Source organism: Cavia porcellus, unplaced genomic scaffold, assembly GCF_034190915.1.
Source record: "Cavia porcellus strain 051 isolate PalLab524CR breed Dunkin Hartley unplaced genomic scaffold, mCavPor4.1 scaffold_7, whole genome shotgun sequence".
NCBI classification, from domain to species: domain Eukaryota; kingdom Metazoa; phylum Chordata; class Mammalia; order Rodentia; family Caviidae; genus Cavia; species Cavia porcellus.
Window position 1 is genome coordinate 8987177 of NW_026947490.1, and position 13288 is coordinate 9000464.

Genomic DNA, 13288 nt, shown 5'->3' on the forward strand with positions numbered 1-13288 from the left:
AATACTAGTACAAGGCAAAATGTAGTAGCTCCAAGCTCCCTTTCTGCCTCCATCAAGATATAATCGATGCATAGTAAATAATGAATGACTAAACTGAATGCAGAAAACCTATATAATAAATTGTCATTCAGTAATTTAGATTCTAGGTTTAACTCTAGCACTAATCACTTATATACTATGACCCTTCATGAATCAGTGTCTTGCATAGAGGTCAGTTTTTTCACATAAGAAGCTTTATCTCTCAGTTCTGCTTATTTTGAAGAGTTATGGAAATTTCAAATGAGCTAATATATTTAAAGTTGCAATGAAAGCCCTCCAGTAAAATGTGAAGGTATTATAAGATTTATTCTCAAAGCAAGCCACAGGGCAGTATGTTTTATAAATTGCTCTAAGTATTATGTAAAGTCTTGCAAATGAAAAGAATTTTATGAGGAAAGGGAGAAAGAGATACCCAACCAAAAGAAGACTGACTGCTTTGAATCTCTGTCATGGGTGGGTGTATTCTCCTCTGTAAATCTGGCTCCTCAAAGCTGCCCTTGACCTTGATTTCATGATTATAACCTTCAATTCAGGAAAGTGGAAGTGACCAACACAAATACCTTTAACTGTAAAGCATCTTTTAGTTTTATTTCCAGGAGTTTCTTTTTACCAAATATAAAGCAATAATTAAATAAATGTAAATAAATGGTAAAAGGCAAAATCTGATATGGAAATAGTGAGCTTTAGTAGGTTCTTGATCAGTGTAGTTAATCATAGCGCCACACTTAACAAGACACTCCAGAAATACTTGTTTCCTGAATCAGGTCTTCCATGGTTTATCTGGTTGCTTTTTTGAAGAACTCAAAATGAAACAGAGATATGATTTCAGTTTACTCTACAGCATAAGATATTATTTTGGAAAAAAGTAGTCTCTGGGGAATGAAAACTGTCCAGCTGGAGGGAAAAATGGTCTTCGGAAGCAGAGATTGTGACCTTGCAGATAAAGGAAAGTAAGCGAAGACTGAAGACGTGGTGTGTGCTTTTCTCCGCAGACAGAAGCTGCTCTGATGTACGACGCTGTGTACATGGTGGCCATCGCCTCCCACCGGGCCTCACAGCTGACCGTCAGCTCCCTGCAGTGCCATCGACACAAGCCCTGGCGCCTGGGACCCCGATTTATGAACCTGATCAAAGAGGCAAGTGATGTTTCCTTTAACCCAGTACTCCCTTCCGCTTAGCCTTTCTTGCCTTGTGCTTTGCTGGGGCCCTTCTACACAGTCCCACTGGCATGAAACCCCCAATGGAGGGGAAACCATTGCCAGTCAGTCCTCTCAGGTGTCACCACCAGGATGTTTTCTACTATGATGCTGAGTTCAAAGCTACCAGGTCATCACAGTCACTGTTCTTCATCCTCCATGACTCCAACTACTCCTGCTCCTCCACATGAAGCTTCCCATGAGATTGTGAGTATATACTGTCCAGTGTAGTCTCTCAAGAGAAGGGCAAGATGGTCACCGAAGGGCAGCAGAGGGAACCCCACCTTGTAAGCACATGAGCCCTGTGGCCTCAAAGTGTTTGACTGAGACTGAACAAAAGAACTCTGTATCTTAGTGACATAGTGATTATTTTGCCAATAAGTAACTGAGAAAAGTCTTGTCCCACTCAAAATCTGCTTGGTCTTCCAAAAGATCTTAAGAGTACAAACTAGGACACTTCTCCCCTAATGGCCTGAGACCTTGGATTCTCCTCCTCTTCTCCCATTCTCTAAGGCAGTTTGACTTCCCTTTCTTTTCTGAGACCCCAAGAGTCTATGTGCCTTTGGGATCTATTTGTGTCCAACGTGCACCTCAGGGTATTTATTAACTTGGCAATAGGAAAATAAGACACATCAAAGCAAGCAGGCCTAAATATGCATCCTGTTCTGTGAAGATCTAGTATTTTCTCTGTGGGATACAGAGATTTGCCTCTCAGTAAGAGGTATCCTCTTTCTTCTCCAAACTGTAGGAGGATGGAGGGAGACAAATCTACACATGAGCAAAATGGGAGAGAATGCATTGTGCAAGTAGAGGGTTCGTTGTACCCTAGGAAAGCTACTTGCTTTGGGCTCTGGCTCTGTTGCTCTCTTCAGTTCCTGTGTAGGCTTTCTGGGACTTTTCAATCTGCTTCCCCATTGAAGGCTGCTGACTCTATAGCAGAAAGACTCAGACTGGCAGGACAGACAAGGTCTAAAGCCCTAGGCTGCACAGCAAGCTGGAACTAGGCTGTGATTTAAGGAAGCACTCGTGCACAGGTGTGATCCTTCACATGCACAAGGTTGAAGAGTTCTTGCTTAAATTTTGTGCCCCTCTTCCTCATCTTAACAGTGGCTATTTAGATTTAAATCCCAAATCCTCTAAGGTTTAAGAGATGGATGATCCAGGCAAGTTACTTAACCTTTCTGTCTTAGTTTCCTCCTCTATAAAATGGGAATAACACCATTTTGCTTCACAATGTTATTGTGTGGGTAAATAGTAAAGCTACTATTGTGACGCACAGTGCAGGTGGATAGTAAGAACCTGGAATATTAGCTATTCTCTTAGCTAAGGTATTTATACTTATAATAGCCTAATTCCATTAACTGAGAATGGTGCCAGGAATTTCAAACTGGCAACAACAACAACAAAGAAATCACGAACAGGCATGAAATACAATGCCCTTTTCTGACAGTTACAAATCTGACATACTGTGCCTGATAGAAAACCATCACCTGGCCTCCTCCTCTCCCTGCTGTGATCATGGTTATGTCCTCAGTCGCTGTCCTGATTACCTTGATCTTCAACAAGAAAACAGCTGGTTCCCTTTTATCTTGTACTATTGCAAGGAGAGGCAGGAGTTACACAAAAGCTTAAGATCAAACGCTAGGTATACCCAAGTGCCTTTTTCCTTGTATTTAAGTTGTATAAAAAGATGAAGTTTCCAGGCCACACTTAGTTATGTTTAAAGAAATAATGAGCTGCAAGACAAGGGACCACATCAGAAGCAAGAATTTTGTATTCATTCATTCCAAGGTGTAAATATCCTCATTCTCCATCTCCACAGTGAAGGGTGAAAGAAGGATGTGGGAGAGAATGCACCAGAAATCCTTGCCATCTTATCTTCCTCTTCTTTTGTCAGATGAGTCGCTGTGCCATATGCTGCCTTTGGCAAGGCAGGGATACCCACAGAGAAGATGGGATGAGGGGAGGTAAACTAGCACAATGCCCCAGCCTGCTGTGAGACTGGCATAGAGGAAATTCTGAGATGAACCAAAACATGTGAAAGAGAAATGTGCATATTTCTTTAAATGAGTATGTAACAAAATGTTGCAAGCATTGGGTTTTATTAGGAAACCTGAAATAAGGCATTTGTTCCTGAAACTTTGCTTGGTAATTTCACTTTCTTGAGGAGTTCCAAAAGTAGAATCTGACATAATGCATAGGAGCAAGTCAGCAGATTGGATTTACGCTGTGAAGATCAAATTCATCACAGGAGGTAAAATTTCCAAGCAGAGGTGGTGGCCTGTGCACCGATCCCTGAGAGCTGCGCCTTATTCAGAATCAGGAGCCTTTCTCCTGTGTATCACAGCTTGACTGCCATTCAGTGTTTGGGGCTGGCTGGTAAGAGCGGAGGAGTTAAAGAACATTTGCAACATGGTAGAATATTGTTTAATGTTAGCTTTCTGTGCATTTGTTAAACCAGTGCATGTTAGGAGATTAATAAATTCCAACTCAGAAGTACTGGCCATCTATTATGTTAGTTATACTCATACATAAATACTTACATACATATGCTAACACAATGGCACACACAATTATTTTTGCAGTTTTTCAATGCCAGAGATATAATTGAGAACCTGGTCCATACCAGCCAAAGGTTCTTCTACTGAACTGCATCCCCAGCCCCTTGTATAAGCAATAATTTGCCATCTCAAGTAACAGCCTCTCCCCAAAGGTAGAAGATGCAATTTCAGCTGTCTGCTAACATAAATTCTACATGATTGAAAAGCGGCAGGCTTTATTTGGAGATATTCTGTGCCACAGCATGAAACCCACATCCGTTAGCAGGCTGTAACAGGTCTCCAGCAATCTTCTTCCCCATCCCTGTGCCGCCTTCTTCTTTCCCTGCCCTGTCTCCAGGCTTTGCTGGACATACCAAGCCTGCCGAATTCCCTTGCCACGCCTCTCCTGGGTCACTCGTTAGGTCTCAATGCAAGCATCTCTATCTGCTCATCCTTGCTCATGGATGTGAGCTCCCACACCTCCGTTACAGGTGTCGTGTTTGTTTACATGTCTTTCTCCATGCTGTGCTTTCTCAGAATCAATTTCCTAGTTTGTTTATTTGGTTTTATTTTTGTTGTTATTGTTGTTGTTGTTGTTTTAGCACAATGCTAGACCTAGAAGAAGCACCTAGTAAGTGAATCACTTAATAGATCAATGGTTGAACAAACAAAGGAACTGAAAAATTCACACCTGAAATCTATAAGCAAGTGCAAGTACCATGGGGAACACTCCGTATATGAATATAGTATTAGGAAATAGTCAAGTAAGGCAGAGCCAAGGCTGGCCAAACCTGTCCACGAGGGCTGCAGGTTCTATGGGAGATGAGACAATGAATTTAAGAATATATTAACCTAGTTAGTTCTGGCACCAGAACAGACTCTGAAATCGAACTGCAGATTACTATTGGTGTGATTATTGGAGGGTGTACTGGAAATTGAACCCAGGCCCTTCAGGCTGAACCACATCCTTAGGATTTCTTTTATTTTTTTTTATATTGACACAAATTTGAGTCACGAAGTTACCCAGGCTGGACTCATACTGGTAATCCTTCTTCCTCAAGGTTTCCAAGCTCTGGGATTAACTGTGGGTAATTTGTGCTTTCAATTCTTTGTTCCTATTTTCTCTATAATGTGAGAATAAAGTCGTCTACACCGTATGTTCCTGAGGATTATGTATATTATATGTGAATACTAACAAAATGTTTGCAATGCAGTTGTTTCTCAGTAAAAGTAGCTTCCGTGGAACAGAAAATTCTGTTTAAAAAGTATACTTCGTAAGGCAGTGTCATGGTTTATGTCTGTGTCCCCCAGGCCTCATGAGTTTGCATTGTGCATTTGTGATGGTTCATTGTATAGTGCTTAGATTGATGATGTCAGTGCTACACCCACATAGGGGTGGAGCCAGGATGTGATGTAATGGCAGGAAGAAGGTGGGTTTTGCTCTTTGCTGGTTCCTGTTTGCTTTTTGCAGCCGCCATGAACTGCGGCCCAGCCATGTTTGCCTGCCTTGGAGCCAACTGAGTGTGTACTGAAACCTCCAAAAACTGTAAGAAATAAATCTTCCCTTTCCCAACCTGGGCATCAGGTATTTTGTCTCAGCAACGAGTAAAAAGTAACTAAGACAGACAGGAAGGCAAGCGAATGAAGCAAAAAGCATTAAGTATATTGGCAAGCGCATTGTAAGCACTGTATTTGCTGTTAATCACATTAGTGTCACCCATGCTATTATTGAGGTTTAGGATGCTGTAGCAGCAATTTGCAAAAATGAGCAGAGGACCCTGCAGAGAGAAATCAGGAGTTCCATAGGGATGGGCCGGCAGGGTATAGGAGAAAAAAGGCAATGGAGACAGGGAATAAAGAAACTTGCAACCACAGAGCACACTGCTAATTATTCAGGAGGACCAGAAGACACTAGGCAGCACTCAACCAGACAGTCAGCTTTTCCAGGCTAATGTAATGGACTGTCACAAGCTGGGTGTCAGGCAGGCTGGCCCTTGAGCAGTGGGTGGATGAGCTGCAGGGGGAGCAGGCACCTCCACCTCTCTAGTCCTAGTACTGAGAGGAACAGACAATTGCGTTCAGAAAAGGGAAGGAGAGATTTTGGGTTAAATCAGTGAGTCCTAATTATTTTTCCACCACAGAATCTCTTTTAAAACTGATTTAAAATGTAGATCAATTGTATACATAAAATATACACAAATTTGTCTGCAATACCAGGCATCTGCCTAGCATTTTGAGATCCCTAAATCCTTCAGTAAGAGTACCTGAATCGAAATGTAAATTAGAATTTGAATGGAAAGACATTCTATCACAGGGAATAACAAAAGTATAAATGGAGCCTAAGGAGTCCTATTGGGCCTGCAAAACGTGGCCCCACGTAGAAATGGAAAGATATTCTTTAAAGTAAATATTCCAGGACAACTAGAAATACAACCTCTGGGCTGAGAAATTCAAATATGATTGCTAATTGATAAGCCAGTGTGGCAAGTGGAACAAAATGATGTTCCTGATAGTTGGTTTTTGTAGCTATGTATAAATTTTACTGAAACAGATAAACTCCAAAGATTATTAATGAAAATTTTGTAGATATCTTAGTTTAAAAGTGATGATTACTCATAAAGAACTGAAAGCAAAAGAGATTTAAGTGAAATTTAAAAGCATTTCTTGGACTATAATTTTAACTTTTCTCTTGGTTTAAATTCTTTCAGTTATTTCCTTACTGGAAATTTATGCATGAATATTCTGCTGTTATATTCAGCCCCACACTCTGTTAAATCTATTATTACCAAAATAAGTCCCCTGTCAATTAATGACAACGCAACTGTTACATCAAACAAAAACAGCCACCAAGACAGCCACCACCCACTTAAAATCACTTGGTGAAAAATCTGGGCATAGTCCAGATTTTGGCTTCCTTAGGGCAATGGTAGTCCCTTTGCACTGAAATGCAGCTTTACCTTAGTCACTAGAATATTTTGAACCTAAGATACCAACCAAAAATTCACCCTGGTTCATCCTGAAACCTCTGCTCTCTCTCTGAGCTCAAATGTGCTGCAAGATTCCAGCAAGACAATGCCTCAGTTACTTACCATTTGCTGGGATAAAATGCTTAAGGCTTAAAATCAATAGGAGGACAAGTTCGCATTGGCTCATAGTTAGTCTCCGGTAGCACGGCAGAAGGACCTAGTTGGAGGAAAGTTACTCACATAATGGCATCCAAGAAGCAGAGCATAAAGGGAAGTGAGAGATTTCCTTCCGGGTCACGCCCTTAGCAAGCAGTCTCTTCTGACTCCACCTCCTAACAGCAACTCAGCCATAATGTTTTCATAATCCATTTACCTCTAAACACAAGAGAGGCGGGGGATCATTTCAAGGCCAAATTATAACAGTAGTTTCTTTTTCTTTTTTTTTCTTTTTGCTTTTTCCCTCTTTATTTCCTTGAATGTTGCTCCTCCTACTATTCCCCAAAAGAGATGGGATACTTGTTACTTGGCTAGACTTCCTGGGCTCATCAGATAGTTTAGTTCATGTCCCTCTTGGCCCTGAAAGATTTTTGAAGCTAACCTTATCACTTGAAGCATTTCCTTTTACTCCATGAGTTTCTCTTGGCCCATTTATCCTAATGTTTCTTAGACCCACACCAGTCACTCTCTGGTGCAGGGGAGATTTCGCTGCTTCCTCAGCTCCTCAGCCTCCACCAGTGCACTTTGTGCTTTTTCGGCTGAAGCCTTCTGATCTCTCTAGATCCGCGATGGTGAATCCTTTACAGACAGTACCCAAACTGCAACACCACACATGCACTTATTCATCACTAAGTGCCAACACTCCAGTTAGACTTGATTACCTGATCCTCACCTGCTGGGCAGACTGGCTTGTGTACTGACCGAAGGCTCTGCCTGCCTGCTGCATCTGGCATGCCATAGGTTTACCACCACTACTGTTTTTTAAAAAATTTTATTTAAAGAAAGATTAAACAAAACAGAAAATGAGTAAAAATAATATACACTTTCAAAGAAAAAAATAAACAGTAAGAAATCACTAGTTAATGATTACAGTTTGTCCTCTTACAAATAGTTATTCAAGATACTAAAGTGGAGCATACAAAGTAGGGATTCAAACAGTGAGACTGCAACCAGTTCTGTTCAACTATCCAACAAAAACTTAGAAATATGGTTATCAATCCTATACACTTAAACATACATGCAGTTATCCATATCTTCAATTATGTTGAGACTGAACAAATCCAAGCAGGCTAATATCACTCTGAACAAAGAATACTGTTGCTGGGTGTCATATTATGACACTCCAGGATCAGCACTGGGTACTTTAGTGTCTCTTTTTCTTCAAAGTATTTGTTCATTTCATCATGTGTCATAAGATCAGTTCTCATAAACTGTTTATAGGTTCTACATACGCACAACTCTTGCTGGTCCATTGACTCTAACCCAGAACATTCCCACTGAGGTGTTCTAGATCCAAATCCTGCACATTGATCCCTTCCCTGGAAATTCTGGGAGTACTTCTCACCCTGATGCAATTGACTTCTCCTGGTTGGTCAGCAAATCAATTAATCAACCTCTGTCCGGGTCCTGTGGAGCAGTGCTTTGTATCCATGCCTTGGAATTTGTCTTTGTCTTCACGTTAGTAATCTGTATCTATCCTCGAGGCACTGAGTCAAAATGCTCCAGTAAGAGCAAGCATGTCGTGCGAACACTGACTGATTTTCCATAACTTTATTATCTCCTCAGCATGGTGCATTTGGTTAAATCTTGCCAACTTTCTCCCCTAGTTATTCTTTTGCACCATCTTTACCCACTTCCTGCATCATTTCTCTTATGAAATATTAAAGTAACCTCTTACAGGGCTCTGAATTTTGAGTTTCAGCTCTTTTATAGCAATTGTCTACATCTATACAAAGAAACATACACACGTGCATAGAAGAAATCCTACCCTCTACAAAACACAGATCTGCTTGTGGGCTTTTATGTCCACCATGCTATTGCACATTCACAAAGGCAGGTGAGTTTCTGTTTTCCTAGGTGAGGCTGCTTGATTACACATCTTTTATCATATTCTTTTCAGCCTGGGAAAGCTTACATCTCGTTTTTCACTCAGCCTAACTCTTACTCAAAATCCATTTACTCTAACAAGACACTCCTAGCTCCTGTTTGAATATGGGTCTTCCATTAGAGTCCACAGATTCTGTTCATCTCTGTTAGTGCTTGGCATGCTCTGTGTAGTCACTGTGAGACCATCCACTGAGACAGGGACAGTCAGTTTATCTTAGTGTCCTTAGAGCACTGTGCCCGACATGGCAGGCATTTAAATAATACTTGTTGAACTGCATCCAGGAAATTAGAGCCCGGCAAACTCCTAATAAATTTTGCAGGACTAATACTTAATTTTAAGCTATATAAATAGTTCTTAATTGATCTGTTCTAGGCTAAATTTACTGCACTGGAATAAAAACTTATTTCCAACTAAATGCCAATGTGTGTGGATGTCACTGAAAGCTGTATAAAATATGGGCAGCTTTCTGCTACTGTTTTGCTGTGAAAATTTAATTTATTGGTTTGATTTTGATGGAGTGAAGATTATAAATTTGAATGTATAAATCTGACATTTAAATTTCAGCTTTTAAAAGTCAAAGAGTAAGGGATAAATTCTTTACTGAGGCACTCATATGTGCCTTAATGCTTAAGACTTTTACTTAACAGGGCAGTATTGCCTAGTTTAATTTTTCTTTTGTGTAAGATCTGAGTGAAAATTACAGTAGTGAAAATAATAAAATCTCTAGAAAAACATAAAGGCTGACATATTTTGATTCTACTGTGATTCATCATTGCATGGCTTTTGGTTCTGACCACTGGGAAAATCTGTCCCATGGACTAGTTAGATGACATTGGATCTTTCTGGCAACCTAAGTCAAATTTCTGGATTTGTTGTTGTTGTTGTTTGGTATAGGGAATTGAACTCAGGACTTTGCACTTGCCACGCAGGCACTGCACTGCTGAGCTACACCCCCAACCCCAAATTTCTACTCTTTAAAAAACTCCCACTCATATTTCTCATTCTGTATCTCTTGTAAAGCATCTGCGTTCTGACTTTCATTTTAACCCATGCCCCACCCACCCAGGCTATCCTGTGTGGAAGAAAACCATTTCTCTAAGTGCCCTTTCATATTTAAGAAATTCAGATCTCAAGGAAGAATGCATGAGGTCCTTACTTCAATTCCCTATGCAGTGCTGGTCAGAGAAAAAGAGATCAGTTATTAAGCTTACATAGTGTAAAATATTTTATTATTTATATGTATTGTCATACTAACTATCTTGGTTCATTTCTGTTGCTATAACAAAATACCTAAACCTGGATAATTAATGAAGACTAGGAATTCATTTCCCACAAATGTGGAGGCTGGGGACTTTAAAATCAAGGAGTCATCATGACGGAGATCTGGTGAGAGCCTTATTCCTGGCTTGCTGTCTTCTCTTTGCACATTCACATTACAGAGAAAGAAAACCCTGGCATCTTTCTTTAAAAGGGTTACTGATTCATTATCAGAATTCCATCTTAATGAACTCATCTAAACTTAGTTATATGCCAAAGGTCTCCGTTCCTGATATCATAATATTGGGGGTTCGAGCTTCGGTGTATTTGAGGAGAAAGATAGTCCGTAACAACTACATCATCCCAAGTTACAAACTTAGAGGCATTTCTATGCTTATGTACATTTTCAGCTTTAGCAGTAGAATAGTTTATTTATTTCTTTATTTCAAAATAACTACAGACTGGGAGACATAAGACAGTTTTCAGTTTTTGTCTCATAGTTTCTGTGGATCAGACATGTGAGTAAGCCTCCCCTGGGTCCTCTGGTGGATATCCCAAAACTCTGAAGAAGGATTTGATTAGGGCCACTGCAGTTTTATCAAAGGTTGGAGGCCTTTTTCTATGAACTCAAAGAAACTTGCTCCTCTAAGCCTAATACATAGCAAGTCACTATTTAAGGTCGCTCTTAATTAGATCAGACCCACCCAGGATGATCTGTTTTCATTAAGTCAAAGTCAACTCATTCAACACCCCAGTGATGACCAGCAAAACTGCCTCCATCTTTGACATACAGTCAATAGAATGACATTTATTATATTCTCAGGTCATTCACACACTCAAGGGAAGAAAATGACAAAGGTCATGGATCTCTATGGTGCATCATAGAATTCTGCCCACCACAAGTAACTTCATGAAATCCTTCCAGTTTGCCAACTTTCTTACCAACATCAGACGTTGGACTTGCTGCAGGGAGACCTCCAGCCTCGTGTTCTTTTATTTATATCCTTATAAATTTTATTTATATCCTTTATTTATCCTTTATTTATATCCTTATGTCTCTTCTTTCTTTCAAAGTTTTTTTCCATCCAAAACTATGTGGTCGTTGTTGTTGGTCAGCCTGTTTCACGAATGCTTTAATTTCCCAACGCCCAATTTCCGTGTTCCACCTACCTGAGAAATTTCCTATGGTAAACCAGTTGTCTTTTCTAGTTCCCAGGTCACAAGGCTTGAGTTAGGAAAACCATACATTCCTGCTGGTTTTGCCCAGTGAAAAACAGTGACGTTCAATAGCAACGCCTCTGAATCCTGCCGCCTTCTCATTTATCCTTTCCATGCCCCTTGGCAATTGTCTCATATCATCATCACTCCCACCAAAACACAGTTCAGCATCCTCTATACTCATTCTCATAACACCTCCAGGTTGTGTGAGACCCCTGAATCCAGAAGGTGAGAACACCTTCAATTTCCAAAAGCCCATTAACAAATTCATTCCACACTCATCCCCTTTCTCCAAAATCACAGGATGCCTTTTCCTCAGTGTCCACGTGGGCTGTGCCCCTCGGATGCCCTCTCCTGATAAAGCCCTTTCTACCATTCCCTCTTCTTTTGACTGCTCCAGATTAAACATACCAGCTTGTTGCATGCATTACGTTTTCCAAATGCTTTCTCAAACAACACCTCCTGACACTCACACGTTCGTACATTTCCCCTTTACCTCATTTCTCCAAAAACACTCTGTAAACCCTCTCATTGCATTTATTACATCAGTGTACTGTGGGGACGTTGCTGTGTGTGCTTCTCCAGTATGTAATCGTTTCTTAGATATTTCTTTTATTCATTTTATTAACCCAGCACCTAGCTCTTTTCCTTCATACAGTTGGTATTTAATAAATTTTAGTGACAAATGGATAAATATTTATTTAAATATAATATCATACCAAGCTAGGCTAACTAGATCTGAATTCAAATCATGTGGTATCCATATGCTTATCTCCTCACGCAAATGGCATATTGACTAGCTGTAATAATCATAATCATATACCCTACAAAAGCTACTATCTGGTTAATATGATTAAAGCCATTTTAGTAATTCAAGACAGAATAATCTAATTTCTGGGTGTTATTGATCACATCATCTAGATAATTGGACAAGTGGCCTATTTCCATCCACTTAACCCATATGAATGTCTCAATTCTGTGATCCTGCTCATTGAGTTGATTTGCCTGTACAGAGTCTGTATTCCAATTTGAAAACTAGCTGTCAAATAAGCCAGAGCCAAAGGGCATCATTTTATGAAAAAGAAAATACAGGTGCATAGTCTAAGATAAATCCTTAGAGGAAAAAAGACTAATTTACGCAGAGTACATGGCATAGATATAGTTAAAGTAAGCAGACTCAGCGTTGGAAATCAAATATTGGCAAGAAAAGCCATTATATTTTTAAATTATGCAGTGATCCATGCAAGCTGTTATTGTAAGATAATGGGTTATAAACAACACACATAATAGTTAAAATAATTATATATTGAACAGATGAGAATATGATAAATGTACCATTTCAGTTCCTGAAATAGCTGACGTCCTAGGAAGTCATGTGGTCTAAAGGTTATGTTTATCATTTCTTATTTTGCTTAATGTTTATTTTCATCACTGTTATTATGTATACTTCAGATTTGTTTTAAAATGGCTTTTCAGAAACTGGCATAAAATTGTGGGTGGCTGGACATAGATTACATTTAATAGACAGGGGGTAAATTTCAGATATTTGTCATTGTATCAACTCTGAGAACATTCATTGTACCGCTAATCTATCAGGACTCTGTTTATACAACAGACAGAATTAGCTTCCTTTAATTAAAATATTAAATAACACCATAATTAATTGCACCTGCTAGGTCTTCTTTTCAGGAGTGAGAGCTAAGTGTAGACAAACTTTTGAAAGCCCTAAAATGTTTTCTCCATTCTTTTCTCTGTGCCATATTCTGTAATGGCCTCTTGATCTTACACTCCGTAAGTCTATATTGAAATGTTGACAAAATAAACATTTGTTAGCTGAATTATTGGCTGTATTAATTAGTAAATAAATGGTTGAAGGTGTCATCTTTTCATCTACTTTCATGGGCCAGTGAGGATTCCTCAAACTTGGAAAACTTTCAGAAATGCATGAAAAATATTTTTGAAGTTGAA

At 39.6% G+C, this 13288-nt stretch overlaps 1 protein-coding gene across 5 annotated transcripts in view; it reads left to right on the forward strand.

The window, feature by feature from the left end:
• The window catches only part of Grik1 (glutamate ionotropic receptor kainate type subunit 1), a 378892-nt gene that overhangs the window by 280606 nt on the left and 84998 nt on the right, over window positions 1-13288 (forward strand). For all 5 annotated transcript variants that reach the window (XR_010048588.1, XM_063252525.1, XM_063252527.1 and 2 more), the window contains exon 7: window positions 1032-1175. Coding sequence is in view for 4 of the 5 variants with exons in the window: in XM_063252525.1 (XP_063108595.1) it covers window positions 1032-1175 (144 nt within the window). In the remaining variant the exon portion in view is untranslated. The remainder of the gene's footprint in view (window positions 1-1031; window positions 1176-13288) is intronic.